The following is a 22,508-nucleotide window of genomic DNA, read 5'->3' as shown; positions in this document are numbered from 1 at the left end:
TGAAGAGGTTTGTTGCTTGTTGGAGCCACTGTGGTCTGCGAGTAAGAAAAGCAGCAACGCAACAGGCAGAAAAGGGGCCTGGAAGACCTCGGCTGCAAACAGTGATAACTTTTTACCTTGAGATCATGCTCCAGGGAAGAGTTTTGGGGGTTTTGGAGTAAGGAAAAGTTTTTAGAAGAAACAGTCTTCCATTTTGACTTGCACAGTGACCAGTGACAGAACTTTGCATACTGTTTCCAGTGGTGGGAAATACCCTGAGAATAAGGCTTCTATTTCTTAGCTTAGATTGAAGCACACACAAGCATAATCTATAGAGTGTTCCTGTATGGGTTAGATTTTAAACCTTCCAAAAGATAGATAAGACTTTAAAAATATTCAAGTTACTAAAAGTGTATTTCTATCTTGCTATGCTAGGAAATACCTTTCTTGCCTACCTGTGTCTTTGACGCACAAATATTTTTAGTAAAACAGCTCACACTGAGGTAGAAACATCTGCAGTCTTATCTGCCGCTGCTCATAAAATTTACAACTGGTAAGTATCTGAGATAATTTTAAAGAAAATCATAAGCCAGATGTGACTGAGCCCAGCTCAAGCTGGGATCAAGGCAAAAATAGGGACAGTGGATATAGCCAGCCGAAAGGAAGGAGTGATTGTATTTATGCAATAGCTGGCAGAAGAAATTACTAGACTGCTTTTAAAGTTAGGCCGAGTCTGTGCAGTCTTATGTGGTGCAGAGTTACCATCACCCATGGAGTGAATGAAGTGGTGGCAGGACCATTGGAAGTAGTCCCATTGCAGCGGGAAGTGTTGTGCTGAGTTTAGACGGATCAAGGTTTGCAATGCCCACAAAAGACAAGCTTTTGTCTGCCTCTGGCACCATATTCTTGGTATATCCTTTGTACTGTAGCTATGCTTGTGCCTCTGTATGGTCAAGTAGATTAGGGAGCTGATCTTCCTGAAAATTAATGCAGTAACAAGACAACTACCTTGCTCAGCTTTCAGCTGAAGGCCGGTTGCTAGGTGAATGAAGCGTTAACTGAAAGAAGGCAGTGGGACTGTAGGGAGAAGAGAACAATGTGGAATTGTCCCTTCTGGGAATTAGATTAGCTTCAACTAGTTATGAAAATGTGCTCCATGAATGTTTGGAACAAGTTTATCTGTTCTTTAGGATAATATGTTCTGGAGAGACTTGTGGTACAACTGAAAACTGTCCTTAAAACATATTATGTGGATTTTCCAGTGCTTCCTTTCTAATACTTCAGGTGGCCTTAGTAAGAACTGATATATCAATAACAATATTGGTTGGAAAGGATCTCTGGAGGTCATGTAGTGCAACCTCAGTTGATTAATAGCAATCGGAGCATCCAAGAATAGTCTTGAAATGTCTTTCAGCTTTAAATTGAGCTGCTGATCTCCTTCTTGGGGTGGGGAGTAAAAACATACGGTATATTGATGAGGCAGGCCTCTGGCTGAGGGGATGCTGTTTTATATGGGTTTTATTGTACTACACTGAGCCATTGCCCAGAGCACAGTAGAAGCAGCAAGACTGAGGAACAGAGAGAGAAGGTGACAAGGTTTTGCTGCAGCTTGAGCAGAGTTTCTGTGCTCTTCAAGGACAGCAGTGACTGTGCTGGTGGGCTTCTGTTACATTCTAATTCAAAAGTCAGAGTTCAGGGAAATATATTTTCTAATGTTTCTCAGGCCTCTGCTTTTGCATTGCATGGTCTACCTTGCCAGATCACAGGTTAAGGGAGAAGTAATGCCACCATCAGCTGAGTCTCCTTGTTGTCCTCTCAGATCATCTCCCTTGTCATCTCCTTTAACAAAGCAATTGAGAAGAGTAAAACTGCTCTTTTCAACTTGCCACCAAAATTTTCCTATTTGCTTTCAGTGAAGAAGAAAACGATAACTGGAAGTATTCACTGTCTCTGAAATATACATTTAGAGACCAGGAAGAAACAGGATTGTGAAGTGGTTGTCTAACTGACCTGTGGCAGTTTCAGACAGCCTGGAGAACTGATTAAGTAAGTGCAAGGGAACCAACAGGCTTTCTTGGCAAATGAAATGAGAAACCAAAGCAGCTTCTCTATGCTAAATGACCATCACCTGAATTTGCATGGTCTAAATTCAGGTCATATCAAAAATACGAGTAATACTAAGTCTACAAGACACCAATACGAAGTGCAAGGACAGAGCTACAGTTGCCTAGTAATCAGAGATCACATTAGTTGACCAAGAGGAACAAACATGTTGAGTATGCTGAGAGATGACCTCTTGTCACAAAATGAGGTTTTTTCATCTTGTCATCTTTAATACTCTTGGCAAGTACTGCAATAAAATGAAATTGGGAAAGATGGAAGGAAGATCATTTGAAAAAAAAAAAAAAAAAAAAAATCTGTGCCCTAAGGCTTTAATACTGTTTTTTCCTCAACATCTGCTGAACAAGTCACGTGTAGCATTTTGTTTTAGGTTGGTAAAAGAAATATGGGCTCTAAGAAGCTCTTATTTCATTATCTAAACAAATATCACAAGTAGCTCTGGGTTTCTGGTGCTGGCCCTTTAGAGTCCATTATAACCATGACAAATGGGGCAAAGCCATTTCTGTATAGCTTGACAACAGAGTGAGTGAGTCACAGTAATTGTATGCAACAATACCATATCACAGCAACAAAACTGGATGAGTAATCTTGTAGTTTGCCTTCAGGCAGCTGTCTGGCTGATCTCACATATCCAACTGCAACAAAATGTCACTGTTTTAATACCTTTGAGATTTTTTTTTAGCTTCAAGAGGCAGTAATGAATCTTGGCTGCTTACTAAGAGATGATTATATCAGCAAAAGCAGGTAATACTACTTATCTGAAAAGATAATACTGGAAATAATCTTTTTTCATTGAATTTAAGAGTAACCAGCATCCAATAAAACCCTGGTTAACTAACCAAAGTCATTGAACAGCCCTCAAATGGATTTAGTATGAAGTAACAACGGAAAAGATTTAATGCCTGAGAGCCATCTAAATACCTCAGGCAAATTCTGCCTTTCTTATGTTTCAAGAAACATATGATCACAGAAGGGTCATCTGCAACACAAAACAGAGCAACACAGTGCTCCAGTCTCCGTAAGCAAGTCAGCCCTGCCGTATCTTACAAGAGTGTGTGGGCCAGATGCCTGCTATTGTAAGCTGGCACAGCTCCGTTCATCTCATGGCCTGCCCAATACCATTTAAGAAATGGGAGCAAGTAAAGCCTGGTAGAAATTATCATATTTCATTAAATTTCTGAAGGGCTGCCAAATAAAGAGGATGTCTGTGATTACATTAAAATTGTATTAAGTTAATAGCTAGCCAAGATCATACAGATACTCCCTCTCTTAAAAAGGTGGATGCTGCTCTGTACACAGGTACAGAGTACAGAACTGTACGGATCAGTAGGACAACATATATACTTCATGCAAAGCATGCCAAGGAGAGCACAGAAGAACCAGGCTCTATTGATGGGTGGTTGTGTGGGACCATTCCACTACATCAAGCAGATGTTGGTTATTTGCTGCTTCTGCACTGGTTGGCTGAGGTATTGGGATATCATGAGGTAATTTGGACATCATGAGAAGGTAAGATGTCTTGACACTGTGCTACTCAAGACACCACAAAGAACATGGGCCTCTTTCTAAACTATTTTCATGTTTTCTGCAGTTTGAGAAAGGACTTCTCATGGAAGCTGACTAACCAAGTTCCCAGGCCAAAGCAATGCAGTTGAGTTTGTGCAAGGCTGTATTAAACTCATCTATCACGGTACCAATGTGTTTGATATATTACTATAGATGCTCCATTTTGTGGATCTACCAGTTCTGTCAGTATTAACTTGGGAAGGAAGATTGGTCCACAGTAGAGAAGTTAACTAAAAGTGTGAGAAGAGCAAAGAAACAGGAGCTTGGTAAATGAACCTGCAACCTCTTATCTAGCAATTCCAGCATCTTCAACTTCACCACAATTGCCCCACTGAACCTCTTCAAAGTTTGTGAGAAATACTGTTTCACACTGGTAAAACTGTCAGATGGTGATATTTTTTCCTGCTGGGGTTAGAGTTTCTTAGCTGGCAGACTTAGCACCGTGTGGGAGGTGCAGTGAGGTTTCAAACCCTAACATCAGCATATCCAAACTGCAAGCAGAGCTAAATCTTTTTGTTGGGCAAATCCCCTTTCAGTGGATATCTGAGCGGGCAGGTTTCAGTCTGGCTCTTGCCCTGCATGAGGATCTGGCCCTTGCTGAAGCGCAGCTGCCTACAAAGTTGCTATGTAGAGTCCGGGTGTTCTTTTTTTTATAATCAGATAACTTGAGCTAAAGAGTTGGTAACTCTTCTGGAGGGAAGAGGGAAGCCTGGGGACAGACAAAGCTTTAAGGTCCTAGCTCAGTAAAGCGGGGAAGCATGTTCATATGCTGCTGTTGGTACTGAAGCGCTATCTTCCCTTTTAAGGGCTCACTTAAGGGCTTAGCTGAATATGAAACCGATAGGCTCTTTTTCATCCATTTTGCTTCCAAGAGCTCAAAGAAAGAAACCGTTTTAAATGCAAGCTAATTTCTGAGAAGAACAGTTTTTCCTTTGGTTATTGCTTATAGTCTTTGGTTATTGCTTGTGGTCTGAAAACTAAACACTTGAGAAGCTGAGAAGGCAGCTATCTAGACCTTTAGCTGAAGACTTAGTGCAGCAGTTCATTTCAAGTTAATCTTCTCTCATAGATTACATTTAATGACATGATTCTCTGCAAGGAAATTTAAAATTTTTTTTTTCAAACAGAAAAATAAATTACATCTTGTATCACTAACTTTCTGATATGATTGAAGAGGAGGATGATTTTAATTAAGAGAAAAATTCTGTATGTTAATAGCCTTGATTTAAAGGAGCTTTTAAATAGTTTATCTGCCTGGCTATGATCCATCCTAAAAACTCTACAGAGAAATGTCTTACGTTGAATTTAAATGCTTATTATCTCTTAAAATTCTGTCACTCTTGCTATCTGAAATATTATTCTTCCCTTTCAGCATGTGGAGTCAGCTCCCCAAGAGATTTTTGATAATGTCGCACTCTAGGGAACTCTACTGGCACATCTGAACCTTGAACAAGTAGCTGGGAGTAATATTTCAGGGATAATTATGATCTGTTGCCTCGTTACATGGCGAGCCCTACAGCAGGGACTCATGATATCCATGTAGTTGTACTGCCTAGAACACTGAAGCCTTGATCTCATTTGGAGGCCACATATTACAATAATCAATAGTTTATAAATAATGATTTCAGTTCAAGACATTACTCCTGTGGTACCTACCTCTGTAGTAACATGGGGAAAGAAGAAGAGGCATGATGGGCAGATTCTTTTTTCTTTCTTTTTCTTTTCTTCTTTTTTTTTTTTTTTTTTTTTAAGTGAATGTGAGTAATATTTGGAAAATTTTTTTATAAGTCCCCCAGTTTTTAAGTCCCCTAGTTTTTTTTTTCAATGACAGCTAGCATAATTACTGTCCTAAAAGAAAATAGAAACCGAAGTTATGTGATTAAAGCAAAGCAGTGAACAGCTGGAATCACTTTAAATATCCTGTGGGCCCATACACAAGTGCACTCATGAGCTCTTTGCTTTTTGCTCACCTGCAGTACAGTGCAAGCATCTGACAGTGTCATGCTACACAAGCAGCTCCCCTGAAGGACGTCCGTCTGGTCAAATATGAGCCCCGGGCGCCTGTGTTCATTACCAGACCAGCAGCACTGCTCACCCATCATGCCAGAGAGAGAAATGAACTTGGTCAGTACTAGTGAATGAAGTGCACCTCTGTGACTGAGCCATACTTACTGCGGGCTGAGTTGCGGAGATCTTCTATGGGAGTGAGCCATAAACATGAGTTGACATAAGCAAATGGGAAGCCTTATTAAATAGCAAGCAAGGCCAAAGATTCATCTTTCTGCACACATCCCCAAAGTTTAGCTTATTCTTTCTTCCTGGGAAGTGGAGAAATGAGTGCTTTGAAAATATTAATGTTTTTCTACTGTGTGTGAAAGTATTAAGTAGCAAAGGTTTCACCTGCACGTTTCTTATGCTGGAAGACTATCAGCATTGCTGTTTCTGCTGGCTGAGCAGTACACTCAGTCAGCCAGAGAAAACAACGGGGTAAGTGAGTTGCTGTTTGCCATGGTCGTGTGCAGCGGGCAGGAGAGGATTTTCTGCTTCGAGTAATCTAATGGCAGGAGGGAGCAGGGAGCCTTGCAGGGGAGGAACGGTGAAGCCTGGAAAGGACACTTGGGCTAGGGTAAGTTGCCTCTTTGAGGTCAGATACTAGCCAACCTGTCAAACCCTCCCCATACTGGAAAGGACTAGAAGAAAAGAAACATAAGGAGAACAGACTCCTGATGATAGCAAAGGACAACCAAGGAAGAAAGAATGTGTGTGTCTTGATCCTGCTTATATATATGCTGATGTCTTGATAAGCCAGCAATTATCAGCACAGGCCCTGCTGTCCATGCAAGTGCCTGTCAGGCTCACAGGCAGGTATCTTGTGAAATGCTTTATTTGCAAGCCCTGTGATAGTGTTCCTCTGCAAACTGCAGCAAGGTAAGCGTCTCCGCTAAAACTGTGGTGCTGTGAGGAAAAACTGCCTTCTTTTCCAGTAGATGAAATCCCAATGCTACATCTCAAGCGTTCACAATTCTCCCGGTTGCCTTATGAGAAATGTTAGCAAAATGTTTACTAGGTCCCTTATTTAACAAAATCAGGAACTTAAAGTAAAATTTGTTTTCTACAAATAGTCTATCTTTGCACTGTAGTTCTGAAGGTCAATTTTCTAAATATAGAGACATGGCTGAAAGGACGCACATAAGTATTAAAAAGTAGATAAATAAGCTTCTGACAGCTACCTAAAAAACAGGGATCAAATACAAGAGAAGATAAAAATAAGCATTGCTCAACTGTTTCATTCATTGGAAGCTGTCAAAAGGGACAGGTTCTGTGGAAAAGCTAATGTGTGATTGTCATTAAAAGTTGAGTCATAACGTGTGCATGGAGCAGGGGCTGGGGTGGCTGCAGGCAACCCTAACTTCAGCATATACTGATTTTTCAGAGAGGAGCTGGTCAGAAACAGGAATTTCTGTTCTGCTGCGGAAAAGTGTTTTGAAAACTTTCTTCAGACTTGGAATGAAAAGCTAAAAACTATGCAAAGTATCAGAACTGTTTTCTAGTGATACTAAAATATATTGATAATGGCAGACAAAATAAATACCAATATAGTGAAAACAGTATTATGTTTGCATTTGAGCAAAATGCTGGAATAAGATTCCCTAAACAGAATAAGAAAACTGAAATCCTTTGTTTTGGTTTTCCCTTTGAAAGTATCAATATTGATATTTTTCTTTCTGATAATTTTTTTTTGTTTTTGCTTTATGCTGTTTTAGAGCCAGCATAAATATTCCTAAAAATACTTCAACTAACACTTCTTTTCATGAAATATCTCAGTGTTTGTTTAATGTACATGGAAATAGCTGTGCTTCTTTGCAAGCAATATTGCTATACAACTTTAACCCCGTGCTGGAGGGGCTAGTTGGAGCTGGGAAAACAAAACCATCGAATCTCTGCCTAACACTTACTCTTTTGACTGTAACATGGCTAAACTCTTAGGGATGTCCAGAACAAAACTCAGATGGCAGGTCAAAGCGACTAGGTCATAGCCGAACTTCAGTGTTTAGGGGCCAGGGTTTGGGCATTTCCAGGACATGTGGGAAAAGGATCTTGCCCTAGCATTCCCCAGGTGTGGTAAGGTTGTTGGCTGCCAGGAGAGGAACACTACTATTACCTGTAGTTAGTGGCAAGAAAGCTTCAACTTAGTGCTTTCTTGCTAGCCCCAGCAATATTTTGGAGGTGTTGACACATGTAAGTATTAAAATAGGAGGGTGATGGCTCTGTGCATATGCAAGGAAAAATGGATATCAGAACTGGAGGGTGGATTTTTCTAAGTGCCAGATTGATGTCTGGATTTCTTTCCCTGTTGTCCCTTTTCCCTGTTGATGAATATTGTTTCTAGTAAATGCTATAAAGAGTTTCTGACTCAAATTGGCATAGCAACAGCATTGGAACAAAACTCAAGAGTATCAAGTTAAAAACGCATTTAAATGGCTTCAGAATTCATAAAATGCTGTTACTGATTTGAAGCGTAAGGGAAGAGATCTGGCATAGCGTATGCCTTAGCTGTCTGAAACCTTTGCTCTGTGCACATGTTGACTGTTGAATGAAGATAAGCCAGTTAAATACTTTTTTTTTATTAGATTTATCACTTTAAGTATCTACACAAAAAACATTGAAGTAACCTTAGGATATATTAAGTGGCTGTGCAGTAGAAACAAGAAGACATAAATATAATATTTATTACTGGTATCACATAAAGTATCTTAACATCTTAAGGTCACATAAAGATCTTAACAAGGAAATCCTAACCATTTATCAGACTTGTAGGCTTTTTGGTTAGTAGAAACAAGATAAGTAGCTGTTATTAGAGATCCTTTTTCAGGGAGACAAATTCTGCTCTAACAACTCTCAGATATGATGTTTTTATCCACACGCTAACGCTATATGTATTTCTAAATCTTGGCCATTACACTATGCTTTTTTCTATTCAGTAATACTATGGGTTTTTTTATCACTACATCTCTGGATCAGCTGTGTCAGACTGGCTTCACTGGCATCATAAGAAGTACAACTTGACTTGGCTAATTTAATTTATATAAATTGGCATTACTATTTAAAATATTTAAAGTATCTTTTTAAACCTAGTTGACTATACTATTATGAAATGTTTGTAAAGCTCTACAAGGTTTCTTGCTGTTATGCCATTAACAGAGTTATGGGATCTTTCTTATGTTACAGCGAACTGTTGTATATTTAGTTCATTCCTGCATTCAGTGTTCATTGCACTTATGCACGTTGTGGATGTTAATGAAACCTGCAGCGAGGCTTTTCAGAGGCTTAACTGTTCTCTATGAGTATACCTCTGGTACTAAAAGCCTGCAGTATAACTAACTTTTGTTTTAAATACGAATGAAAGAGCAGATTATTTTTAAGTCAGTGAATCCCCTTAAGCACCTGAATTAAGCTCTCTGACTTCCAAATGAATATAGATGATGAATATAGATGTATCTTTAGAAATACTATAATATATATATATATATATATATATATAAAGAGATATATATAGAGAGAAGCTTGTGACAAAGGCAAGAATTTTCACTTTAATTTCCCTCTGCAGTGTAAATCATCTTGCTACTCGAGAAGCTTTTACCTTGTTACTGCATAAGTATAAAGAAGTTTGTTTTTGTTTCAGTCCTACAAATGTTTTGGTTTGTCTGTATGTCTTGCTAAATTTATTCCTCTAATTGCTGGTAGCTATCCTAAGTGAGTTTATACATGTTCAGTGAATGAATATAATGGACAGAAGCAAGAATATGTAGGAATGACTCTTTGGTTCCTTAAAATTAACACAGAATAACTCTCATTTAATCTTTAGGCTCCAAGCTTGCTGAGGGCCACTAGTCTTTTTCAACCGTGTCCCCTTGGTTCCCTTTCCTGCTGGATCTTAGAGAATAGTCCAGGTTCTGGATGTGCTGGAGCTCTCAGCAGGAGCCTTTCAGCCACCTCACGGTATTTTGGTCACTTAGTGCCTCTCCGTGGCTAACTGGTGCTATTGCCAGAAGCCAGGCTCGTTCCTGTTAACTTGCTAAGCAACAGATGAAGCACTGCTGTAAATTGCCAGCTATGCCCACATGATCTAGAAGATCTCTAGTGGCTTCTTCACGTGGCTTCTTCCTGAAATGGTCTTGAAAGAGGGAGAAGACATTACTAGGGAATGGCTGCCCAAATGTTCCCCAACTGTCTTTCTCTTCATACCCAGTGCCACCTATGCGCGTATGGGCTGTATCCCAGGGAACTTACATATATCTTCCTCTTCTTTCTCTTCCTCTCTTTTCTCCCATACTCCCAAAAGCTTGCAACTCTAATAAAAGACAGTATCTCATTCGTAGATGCAAAGGAGCATATCTCATCCTGTTTGGAACTGGATTTCAAAAATGTGCAGGCAAGGAGCTGGTCATACCTACGCGTGAAGCTCAGCGGGGCTTTGGGAGCTCTGGACCACACAACACCTTGGTGGTGGGGCAGCGAGGAAGGCAGAAGGCAGCCAGAGGGGACTGCGGAGCTCAGGCTGCAGCAGCTCCTTTCTCCTGGGGACCAACATCAACTTGAGAGAAAGGAAACTTGTCAGCCCAAGGAATCCTTCCCGAGGCTGTTTACAGCAAAGCGTCCCTTCCTGTCGCTTTTACTCAGAAGGGGACAACGTGCAGCCTATTGTCCCCGGCTTCCTTGGCAGAAGCTGCATCAGTTAGGTTGTTTTAAATGAATGTTTTTCATTATGCAGAGGTTACGGAACTTCTGTCATAACTCTTTGGATTGCTCTCATGAGAGAACAGGGGGTTTAAAATTATTATTATTATTTCTAAGTTCCTAACTAATTAGGATGAAAGGACATTGTCTCACATGGAATTAATTGAATTCTGCCAGTACTACTTGAACTCTTTAAAATATTCCTACCTAAATGAGCTCTTTGCTAATACAAGCTGCATTTTCAGCTCTCCAGGCCAATTTTGCACAATAAGTAAATGGTATTTATGCATGGGGAGGCCTCAGAGTAATGCCCTCTATTGCAAGTTCTAATAAAAGGCTGCTCTGTTTTGGCTCCTTATTAGAATAACACTATAAATAGCCTCTTTGTAACAGGGACTTTTTAAAAACGTGGAAAGTTTTGCTCCAAAACCTCCTGGTGCACATTGTGCCACCATCTGGTAGATCTGGCTTTCAGGGTAAATTTACCTCCCAGCATTTCATTCATGCTGGGCTAGCATGAGGTGCCAGAGGTAAAAATACAGTTTTTGGAAGGAAGGGGTGGGGGGAAAAGCTGCTTGATATAAACTGACACGGGAAAAAAATGTGCAGTTTTAATATATTTTGGGAAGGTTCCATAGTGCTTACTGAAGCAAAACTTACGCTGATATAGTGTCTAAGACTGCTGGACTTAGTCTTCACATTACTGTATGCTATGCTTTTGAAAGAGGACTTAAAAACATTGCTTTTTTTTTCTCTACACTGAATTAATTTTACGGGAAGAGTGCTGTTGTGAGCAGTACTGGCTGCAGAGGCATGCTCTTGGAGCAAGACCAGATACACAACTTAATGTAGGCAGGAAAAGAAAGATTTACCACTGTTGACAGAAGACAATCTAATGATCTGATGTAGTTTTTATTTGAATTATTAATAACATACTCAGAGTTCACATTTTTTTTTCCTTTCTCCAGAAGACCCAAAGCCGTGGCAAGCCTCCAAAAAGCTCACTCATTTATTTGTTTAATAGTTTTCAGAAATACCACACATCTTTTTCCTCCATGGTGCTTCTGTTCTAAAATGAACAGTTGGTTTTAACTTTTCTGATAAAAGATATTCTTAACAAATTAGTGTTTGACATTTTTCCTCCATCAATCACTTTTAAGCAACATCTTAAGAAAGCTCTGATTGCAAGGAATTCCTAGCATATTTTCTTCTATATCTGATTATAAGTAACTAGCACAACAATGATTCTTTAGTCACAGATGGAGTACTGCACATATGGGTATTTGTCTATTTTCTTAAAGAAATTAGGCTGAGTTCTTGATTTCTAAAACTTGTACTGTTGCTTAATAAAAGAATTATACTCTAAGATAAGTTACTAGTATAGTAAATATATTCATTGTATTGAACTACTTACAGGACAAGATTGTGGCAAAGGTTTGAAAAAAATGTATACAAGTTATGAATTCTGGTTCAGATTATTGCAGAGTTACTGTAATAAAACTGTTGCCTTATGAGTTGTTTTGCTACTAACCACAGGTGAGTACGCACTAAACTTTCAGTACGTGCCATCTGATGGAAATAACCAGGTGCCCTAAATTTTAGGAAGCTGTTTTTAACCACGTATGTATATGCTGAGAAAGTAACTGGAAGAAGCAGCAGAGCAAGAACTCTACTAGCTTCTGCTTTCTTGTAGTTAATTTGGAATAGTAACGAGCTATCAAGAGCCAAGTAAGGAAGCTGATCTTTTATATGAGCGGTATCAATGGAGAAAACCTGCTAGAGACACACAGAAGTGGCAAAGGACTCCAGGTGCAGGCAGGATCTGGTGTAACCAACCACAGAAGTAAAGGGGAAATTTGTTTGGCAAAAGTGGTCCCAAGAGTGAGTACAAAGACCACTGCAATAGGGGTTTCTGTAATCTAATGGTCTGTACTGTCCTGTAATTTTAGCTCACTGAGTGCAGCTTTACTGAAGACAAAAAGGCAAGAATGACTTTATGTTTCTTTGTTTACCTCCCCCATTATTTTGTCTCACATACCTCCAACTGCAGTACCAGAAACTCAAAGCTGATGCACAGCACCTCAGTTTCTCTTATCCCCTCACAAAGCCACAGACAAGGTACTGGGAGCAGGCACAAGAGTGTGTTTGGGTGCATGCGTGTGCACGATAGCCCTATGTCACTCACTTTTCCCCAGTCTTTGCTCATTAGTCCTCACTATCAGTGGGATTTTATTCCTCTTCTCTCTCCAGTATTAGAGCTGTACCTGCTCCTGAATAATGCAACCAAACTCTGTGACAAGACTTTTTCTGAGTGCCTATTGATGTAAACTGTATTTCACCCCTGAAGCTTTAATTCCTAGTCCAAATACTACCAAAGGCATGAACCTCCAGGGGAAAGGTGTATTTTTGAGTTGCAGCTAGACCCCAGGAGAAGAGGTAGGTAGCCTTGGGTGGGTGTGGGGGGGGGGGGGTCCTGGTCTCCAGTTCTGGAAGCAACTGATGAACAGAAAGGAAGGAAAATGCTCTAAGTGCATAGGGAATTTGACTGATGGATTCCCTTGAAGCAGAACAATGATAGCACCAGAAGTGGTGGAAATTACTAGATCTCTGATTCAATGAAAGAAAGGACTCCCACTGTTAGAGTAATTGATGCCTTGCTGCATATAGTTCCTATGAGGCTGTACAGATATTTTCCGTCTAAGAAAAGTGTAAGCAGGAGGTGCAAGCTGCAAAAAAAGGCATTTGGGAAGTCTGGAAGTTCTAGGATTAAGGCTGCTTATGCAACTGCAGTTGGGTCTCCTTGTGCTACTGCTTTTTCATGGCAGCCTTAGTTACTTGATCACGTAAGGATTTTCCCTACGGAACTGCTGCCTCATAGACAGTATCATCAGTTACAGCATAGACCTTCCTGTCTGCTGGAAACACTGCTATGCCTACTCCCTGTGAGAAAATAAGGGTACTCATTAATGCTTTGGCAGTCTAAATATGACATTGCTTCATCGAAGTAACTCATTTTTGCAATAGGGAGCAACCTTCAGGCAAACAGGAAGTGTTTTAATAAGGAATATTGGGGGGGGGGGAATGTCAGGAGTTCTTTTAACTTTTATTCTAAAGGGTTTAATAGGAGGTAGGCATACACAGTAGGATTTCTTTGCCATATCCTCAGCTTAAAGTCTCCACTGAAATCACAGATAGTGTCTTAGCTGTCAGAGCTAAAATGATAGGTGTCATAAAAGTACAAGCAATATATGCTAACTATTCTAAGTGTTTACTATTACTATGAAACATTGCTTGCATCAAAGTGCTATAAAGCTTGTTTCTAGAGAGAAAAAAACCCAGCATGCAGCTGACAGCTGTTCCCTTGCTGAGCAAATGCTGCTTTGCGGGCGCTACAACGGTTGGATAGCTATGTCGAAAAGGAGATAGGGGGCCGTCATTGAAGTTGATTATTGCCAGAAAGAATAAGCTGCAGCGTTATCTTCCTGTTAGCCTGATTCACAAGGGTTTTTATATTGTTGTTTGTTTTCCACTGGCATGGTTAAGTTGTCAAGCTCAGTGAGGTGGGAAGAGAATCATTATTTTGTATTAGAGCTTAGTGGTGTTCTGTAGCTTTTTATATATGCTACTGAGGAATGTGTTGAATTTGCATCTGATCTAAATTGCTTTTGTACATTCTTCATTTTCCCCTCCTTATTGAGCTGTTGCTTTCTTGGGAGTGAAAAATAGCAATGGACTAAAGTCCAGAGACGTGAGTTAATGTCTCTACTGTATGCAGCTGAGAATACTTTGGTATCACAAGCAATTGTTCAAAGAGCATGAACTTATCCTCAATGCAGCCTAGACCTCAGGAAGTCACTGTGTCCCATCAAAAAACAAAGTTAATTTAGTCATCAACACTAAAAACCCCCCAGATTTAAGAGTTCCTTTAATTTTCGGAACGCTGCTGTGTGCAGTATGTTCGTCTGATTCCCCTCCTGCTGTTCTGTCTTCTTTCAGGCGCTTTTAGAGGAGGACGCGTAATCACGTATAGCAATATAAAAAAGAAAGTACAGTTACAACTGGAAGATGGTAGTCCAAGCCCGACAGAAGAGCCACTTCGGTGAACGTAGGTGCAGACAGGTCATTGCTTTGTGATCAACCCACAGATACCACAACACAGTAAATAATACAGATATATCCTTAACTTCCAGCTTATATCCTTAACTTCCAGCTATGAGTCCAGTGTCAAGTCTTAACTGCCTAAGCAAGGCTTCGCTGCCCCAAGCTAGATTTGCCTCCCTCCCCCCCAGTTCTGCTGCGTTTTGAGTATATATCTATTGCTGCCGTTACCTTGCAGTGTGTAAAACGTAAAGCAAGAACACCCAACTGGACAGCGAAATCTCGCTAGCATTCGGTTTTACCTGAAACGAAGGCAAGCCGTGCAGTGCCTCCCGTCCCATCTTAGCAGTCACTAAAGAGGAAGGTAAGCTCACCCCGCGATTACCGTGCGCGACTTTATCAAATCCTCCCGCGGCGGGGAAGGGCTTTGCTAAACCAGGGCTGCGGCGGCCGGTTTGGGGGCGGCCCCCCACGGCCGGCCCGGGCAGGGCCGCCCTCGCCCCTCCCGCGCTCCCCGCCGCCCTCCAGCCCTGCGGCGGGCGCGGCAGCAGGCGGCGGCCGTGCACGAGGCGCGCGCGGGCGCCGCCGCCTCCCCGCGCCGCCATGCCGGTGCCGGTGCCGGTCCGCGGCGCTTGGCGGCTGCTGTTGCTGCTGCTGGCCGGCTCCGCCGCCAGCCCGGCGGACGAGGGCGGCGGGCGGCGGGAGGCGGGCGGCGGCGAGCCCGGCGGCGACGAGGCGGCGCGGCCTCACCACGACTCCTCGTACGGCACCTTCGCCAGCGAGTTTTACGACCTGCGCTACCTCTCCGAGGAGGGTGAGAGCCGCGGCGGCGGCGCCCCGCGGGGCAGGCGGCGGCGGGGCGCCGGGCCCAGGCGGCGGGTTCAGCACGAAGGCCAGCGCCCGGCCGCCATCTTGCGGGAGCCGCGGCCGCCAGCCGCCGGGCCGGGGCCGGGGCGGCGAAGGGGGAGAGGGGCGGTGCGGGCCCCTTCGCACAGTCGTGAAGGAGGTGGCGCGGGCCGCTAATTTGAGGGATTCTTGGTTTTAGCGGTGTTTCTTTTTAATGCCACGTAATGTCATAAGTGATAAGAAACACAGCACTTACATCAGACTCCCCCCCCCCTTTTTTTTTGAGTTACAAATGGCAGAATGTGAAAACTCCAGTTGTCATGTGTAGCTAGGCTGCGCTGAAAAGAGCTGGTTGATACGTTTGAATAAATAGAAGGTAAGCAGCGAGGACATAAGATTTACTGCAGCTGATCTTTTAACGATGCTGCTGGTGAGCCGAGTGGCTCATTTTCCTCGTCTCCTGATGTGGTTAATGGATGCCTGAACTCGGGGTGCACAGCACCTTTTCCCTCTCAACGGGCAACGCCAGGAGCCTAGGAAAGCTAAATGGAGCTCCCGCTGTCAGATGCCTGAAGTTTGGGGGCATAAACATTCCTGTTTGTCTGGAGATGCCGTAGCTATGCAACTGCAGGGTTTTTTTCCCATTCAGTGAAGCACTTCCAGAAGGCTTTCTAGTGCCACAGCTAGTGCTTTGTTTTTCAGTTGGCTAAAGAAAAGCACATGCTGTTAAAAAATCTACATTCATGCCACAGAGTCAAGAAAGTCAAGGTTTGTTAGCGAATGGCCATGCTGTCTCATTAGTGTGCCATAGTAAGTGAATACTTGAAGTCTTAACTTCTTCGTTTTCTGGCTCTTGGGTGTTTAACTTTACAAGTGATCGTAGGTCACCATTGCAGTCAAATCCTAGTTTTGATACCCTTGAATCTTTGATAACTTCCCATTCAGTCTTTTACATTCCAATTCAATGCACACTTTAGTTTATTTCTTAATGGAGAAGGCATTTTAAAGTCTTTTCTGTATCTATCCCTAAGCTTTCAATCTGCTGCCCTCCATTTATACTTAATACCTTCACTTACGGCTAAGGATTAAGGGTTCTGCTTCAGTTCCCCCACAGATTTTCTAAGGGCACCAGAAGTGCGCTAAGAGATAGCTGAGTGGAGATCACCGATAGATAGTTGACTGCCACCCTCTGTGTTCATGCTGCCTTAACTTATGTTGCTGGTGGAAGACTTCTTGCCTGCAGCATGGCAAAGCTGTGCTCTAACGTCCACTCTCCCCTCTTAATGGATGTAGAAAATTTAGGAGTATTTTTATTCTCATTTACCTGTGTTACTTTTGTACCTGGATGTCTCAACTAAGATTGAGGACTCTCTGGGCAAGAAACTATTCACGCAATAAAGCAGTCCCTCTTCTGAACAACTCAGTAGCAGCAGACAATGCAAATACTGTTGAAGCAGTTTCTCTTCAGTATTGCATTATACTCTCTGTATTCTATTTGATAACAGTTTATTCTGATTATGCAGGTTACCCTTTCCCTACTGCTCCTCCTGTGGATCCATTTGCAAAGATCAGAGTAGATGACTGTGGAAAAACCAAGGGATGCTTCAGGTCAGTCTGAAATAAAAGTGGGGGTATCTTTCTGTTTGCATTAGGAATATTACTGAATATTCCCTATTCAATTTAATACATGTTTGTTATTCATGGTTATGGACTAGATTATTTCATGTTTCTTGCATTTTTATGAAGGCCTTACAAAACTAGGCCTAGGAAAGTCAACAGAGTAAAACTGTAATTCCTGCATCAGTCTGTAACTGCTTAACATAATGATCAAATTTTATACACCCTTACTGTAATGGAATAATTACTATAAACACTGTAATTAATGGTGCTTTATGCATAGCGCAACATAATATGTTTTACACCAATTATACCAAAATTTGGTATAATGCATTATACCAAATCTAAGTTTTTCTAGGAGAAACATAATAATTAATCTCCATAGCAGAACATTAAAAGGAAAAGTTATTTATATTTCCAATTTCATTTAGGTATGGTAAACCTGGATGTAATGCAGAGACTTGTGACTATTTTCTAAGTTACCGTAGAATAGGAGCTGATGTTGAATTTGAGTTGAGTGCCGATACTGATGGCTGGGTGGCGGTGGGATTTTCTTCAGACAAGAAAATGGTAAGACTAATGACTCTTATGGTTCTTCATATTGACAAAGTGCACACTTTTACATATCTGAATAGACAGGGTTTATATTTATCTGTCATGAAGAGAGCATACAAGGGAAAACTGACCTGTTGAAAACAAGCTACAGTTCACTAGCCTGTCTGGAAGCAGAAGCCAGGCTCTCAGAAAACTGTCTCATCCTTTGTACCATATCCTTTCCCTTCTTTGCTAAATATTACAACTCTTAAGCTGTTAATATCTGAATGTTATTAGCTTTTATTTTTTTGTAATTAAAAAAACCCTCAGAGATAAAACTAAATCACATTGTAAGTGTCCTGTAACATTTTATGCCAGTGTTACTTGGACAAAATATGCATCAGAAACTGGATAGTATATAGTTTTATTTTTAGGTAAATCAGCTACTTTTCAATAATATAAATGAGGATTTCACTATTCAACTTTGGAGATCCTTTTTTTCTTTTCGTCCTTATGTGGTGTTCCAGAAAAGGCACAACTGTGTGACAAAACGATTACTGCTAATTTAAATATATGTATTCTACAAAGCAGTCCTGTTGAGACTTCTTCCATATCTCATGGTTTTACTGTATTCTCTGCTCATTCTCTTTTTTTTTTCTTTCAAAAGCTTTACTTTTCATAGTGCTTTAATTGTATTTGTGTCATAAATCCTATGTCAGAGGATAAGACTATTTATTGTTTAGTTGTAAGCAGTAGTCTAAAAAATATAATAGTATTTAGAAGTCCCAGTCTAGGATCCACAAAATTTAATAGGAACAGTTGCATGGATTTAGCAGCCTTTTTATCGGACCAAAAATGAGAAATTGAAAGAAAATGTGAGAGTCCTAAGTATATGTGTCTCAATATGATGCTGTAAATAAGCATGCTAAAGATAGCAGTCTTGTTCAACTTCTTCATCAATGACCAGGATGAAGGGACAGAGTGCCTCCTCAGCAACTTTGCTGATGATACCAAGCTGGGAGGAGTGGCTGACACACCTGAGGGCTGTGCTGCCATACAGAGAGACCTGGACAGGCTGGAGAGCTGGGAGGAGAGGAACCTCATGAAGTTCAACAAGGGCAAGTGGAGGGTCCTGCACCTAGGGAGGAATAACTCCACGCACCAGTACCGGCTGGGTGCTGACCTACTGGAGAGCAGCTCTGCAGAGAAGGACCTGGGAGTCTTGGTGGACAACAAGTTGTCTCTAGGTGACCATGCTTGAGCAGGGTGGTTGGACTAGATGATCTCCAGAGGTCCCTTCCAACCTTACTGATTCTGTGATTTTGTCTTTCATGTCCTAAGGAGCTGTTCATGTTTAATGTCATAAAGAACAGTTTTGCAGCCACATTTTAAGAGAAATTTAGATTCATAAGAATGCAAATACCTGACAGGATCCTCAAAGCAGCTCAGCACTTTTAAAAATTTGGCCCAAAGCTGTCAGATACCATGTTAGCAAGTTTTAACTCCAGAATATCTGCAGTCCATGAGGCAGATCAACAATTTAAAGGAAAGATTTGAATTTCAATGGTTAAATAGACTTTAATGAGATTAACACTTGTCAGTACTATTAGCACTTACCAGCACTTACCTGTCAAGCTCTGTATCAAAAACTTCTCACCCGTGCTTTACAGTATAACATCCTGCCCTCTCCATGCTCCCTTGCAATCCTGCCTGTCCAGCTCCCATGGTCTGTCCCTTCACTCCCAGGTCCATTCACACTTTTTGCCCTGACTGGCCAGTACAGTCCCATGCCCATCACATCTGCATTCCCCCTTCCCATTTCACTCAGGAGTGCAGCTATTGCTGCTATATGCTATTTGGCGTACTGCCAACGTGAAAGGCATACCTGCCAGCAAGACAGCCCTCAGACCTGAGCACTTCTGCTGGGCAAAACTCCCTGCCAAGAAGTCTACCATAACTCATGGGCCTCTGGTGAGTCTCCCAGCAGTCAGAGTGCATGTAGTTTGTGATAGAAGAGTGGGAATATGCTGGTAGTCCATGGAGCTCACCGGTTCTGTCTGATGAGCAGCTTTGAAAGCACACACTACCTTTCAGCCCAAGCATATCAGGCAGAATGCTACATCTATGTCTCCAGTATGAAGAATAAGGTGTATTGCAAGCCACATGTCACAAAGAGCTATTTGAAAGTAGATAGTTTTGCTCCCAAATTTGCCGTGTGTGAATTCTAGTGTAGATCAGTCAGCTGGACTGAAATAACTGGCATTTATCTTCATTTCTTGTTCCATCTCTGACTTCACCTTTTTTCATAACTTCTAGGGTGTTTTGGTATCCTGCACTGCATAAAATGTACTGGTAAAATTACTCCAGGTAAAAACAACTTGGCTATGAGAAGTGGAGTGTGCCTTGGAGGCCCTAATCAAAATGATGTGGCCTGGATAGCTAGAGGTGTTCAGGGGAAAAACAGTATTTGGGTCCTCAGTGGATTTTTTTTTTCTTTTTTAATGTCCTGTGACCCATTTCTTTGTCTAAGAGAGCATTATACTTGTTCCACTTCTGGGCTTTGTGCCTAGTTAGGATTTTGTAACCTCATTCTATAAATTGAGATTCAAGTTGCTTTTTTTCTTTCCTTTTAATATAAACCTGATTTTTTTGGCCTTTTTGCCTTTTTGTACTTAAGAATGAGGGATTTGTGCTCAGTTGTATAAAAATTAAACTTGGAGAATAAGTTATGGAGAGCAGTGATGAGCTCAAGACAGAAGCTGACAGGTTGCCTGCAGCAGTACAGAGCTCCAGAAACAACACATGAATGAGCTGTTGCCCCCTGTTTCCCCTCACTTTTCACATATCTTTTACAAATCTACATAAAGCAATAATCTGGGATGAACTGCACCCTTTGTTACTCTTTCCCTGTAACAAAGAATTGAGACATGATCACATTAGCAAGTATTGTTTGCATCATCAGTGTGGCATTAGTATTTGAGAGGTAGGACTTATTTTTAATACAGTACTGATATCTGTGAAAGCTTTGATATTAAGGCCTCGATAGGATAGTACTCCTGAAGTTAATGGTAATTGCTGAGTGATACACTGTTCTTCTACTTTGACAATTATCTTAAATAACTGTTCTAGGAATTAATATAATATTTATGTGAATGAATTTTACAAACAATTGTCTTACACTTCTATCTCCTATCCACTGTTTTTTTCTTTCTTTGTAATACTTGATGACTGTTTACACTATGTGAAAAAGTACATATTGATTACTTTTTTCTTGTGTTTTATAGTGTTCTGTATTCCATTACCATTTGTTGAACATTTTTCATTTTCTCTTAGATTAAATGAGAAGTGATACTTGCTTAAATGAATATGAGAAGTGATTAGAAAAAACAGTCAATTATGCTAATGTTTATCCAGATTTAGTAGATAATTTCCTCTCTTTTACTAAATTCTATTGCTTTCTTGATGATGATTTCAATCCCATGGACTTTTCATATATATAAGATTCAAGACTGCCAGTTTTTTTTGTAGCAGGATGCCAGTATTTCACACATTATGAAAGAAAACAGCCTTCTACTGATCAGTTAATTGTGTGATGCCAGGGTGATATCACCTCTTACATGTAACTTATGCAGATTAGGTAAACTGCCTCTTAGGAGGATCAAAAAGAGATTACAGAGATAGAAAGAGTAAATAAATATTATTATTCACTTTATGCCGTCTAGTCTGGCTGAAGAAATACTGCGGGGAAAAAACATCTGTGTACGTGTAACTTAGAAAAAGGGAATGAGAGCCCCTTATCTTGATTAGTTCTGACTAATGAAAATTATACAAGTGAATGAGGAAAATGCTGTGTGGTACTTTTGTTTTATTTCTACCAAATATTTTTTTTTACCTTGTAGGGAGGAGATGATGTCATGGCTTGTGTTCATGATGATAATGGAAGAGTTCGAATACAGCACTTTTATAATGTTGGTCAGTGGGCTAAAGAAATCCAGAGAAATCCTGCTAGAGATGAAGAAGGGGTTTTTGAAAATAATCGTGTAACATGTAGATTCAAGCGTCCTGTATATGTTCCCCGAGAAGAAACTATTGTAGATCTGCACTTGAGTTGGTACTATTTGTTTGCCTGGGGTCCAGCAATTCAGGGTAAGTTGATGCCAGTGATACTGTTGAAACTGAGGTGCCAAAGTTTATAGATGTCCTTTACTGCATTATTCTTACTAGACTGTTTTTTTAATTACAAAATACACTAAAATTGTTGGCAGCATGAGGTTTTAAAAGTAGGTAAAATGCAAGAAGAGATGAATATCAGAGTCTTACAAGTCCTGTTTTCATGGCTGTGTGATTATCCTCACTCTCCAAAGCTAAATTTGTTTAAGAACAGTTCACAACTGTAATCTGAATCTCAATTCCTTTGAAGAATGTTTATTAATTACTTAAATCTCCTTTGTTTTGTTTAGAAGTTTAATTTCAGAAAGCAGAGAAATGTCTGTACTCACTGCCAGTGTGATATTGCATGCTAAGGTAGTTTTTAAAATTACATGGCTCTCTAGCTATTTCGCTGATAAAGTTATGGAAAAGAGGCACCTGACAGTTTTCTTTTTTTTCTGCCCTTGTCTACTAAAGGTTCTATAACTCGTCATGACATAGACTCACCACCTGTATCAGAGCGTGTTGTCAGTATTTACAAGTATGAAGACATTTTCATGCCATCAGCTGCCTATCAGACCTTCTCTTCTCCGTTCTGCTTGCTCCTCATTGTTGCACTGACCTTCTATTTATTGATGGGAACTCCATGACTGCTGGAAAATAGCAAGAGTTTGTCAGTGGAAGTTTCTCAGGATGGATGGATAGATGGATGGATGATGCACTTTTATATTGGAATTTATATCACACCACCATCATCATCTAGCTGATTTTGAACATAGTTAGCCTCTCTGGAGAAGAAAATAACATCTTCTTTGAGTGGCAGAGTGGTGACAAATCATTTAAGAGAAAAATTTAGTAAA

General features: G+C 40.7%; 1 protein-coding gene across 1 annotated transcript; it reads left to right on the top strand.

Annotated features, from left to right (window-relative positions):
• Nucleotides 1–15,105: 15,105 nt before the first annotated feature.
• On the top strand, nt 15,106–22,298 carry FRRS1L (ferric chelate reductase 1 like). The gene is made up of 5 exons (XM_062568498.1): nt 15,106–15,316; nt 16,872–16,956; nt 17,397–17,535; nt 21,399–21,645; nt 22,126–22,298. Exons 1-5 carry the CDS (start codon nt 15,106–15,108, stop codon nt 22,296–22,298), a joined length of 855 nt encoding a protein of 284 aa, XP_062424482.1.
• The last annotated feature ends 210 nt before the right edge of the window (nt 22,299–22,508 follow it).

This window comes from Rhea pennata, chromosome 2 (genome assembly GCF_028389875.1).
Source record: "Rhea pennata isolate bPtePen1 chromosome 2, bPtePen1.pri, whole genome shotgun sequence".
Classification (NCBI taxonomy): domain Eukaryota; kingdom Metazoa; phylum Chordata; class Aves; order Rheiformes; family Rheidae; genus Rhea; species Rhea pennata.
This window is presented reverse-complemented; position numbering and strand designations above follow the sequence as displayed.

Bases quoted from the DNA above. Each gene is read 5' to 3' on its own strand.
- FRRS1L (XM_062568498.1), top strand. From the start codon at position 15,106: ATGCCGGTGCCGGTGCCGGTCCGCGGCGCTTGGCGGCTGCTGTTGCTG. The intron at 15,317-16,871 runs GTGAGAGCCGCG...CTGATTATGCAG, and splicing joins GCGCTACCTCTCCGAGGAGG to GTTACCCTTTCCCTACTGCT. The intron at 16,957-17,396 runs GTCAGTCTGAAA...AATTTCATTTAG, and splicing joins AAAACCAAGGGATGCTTCAG to GTATGGTAAACCTGGATGTA.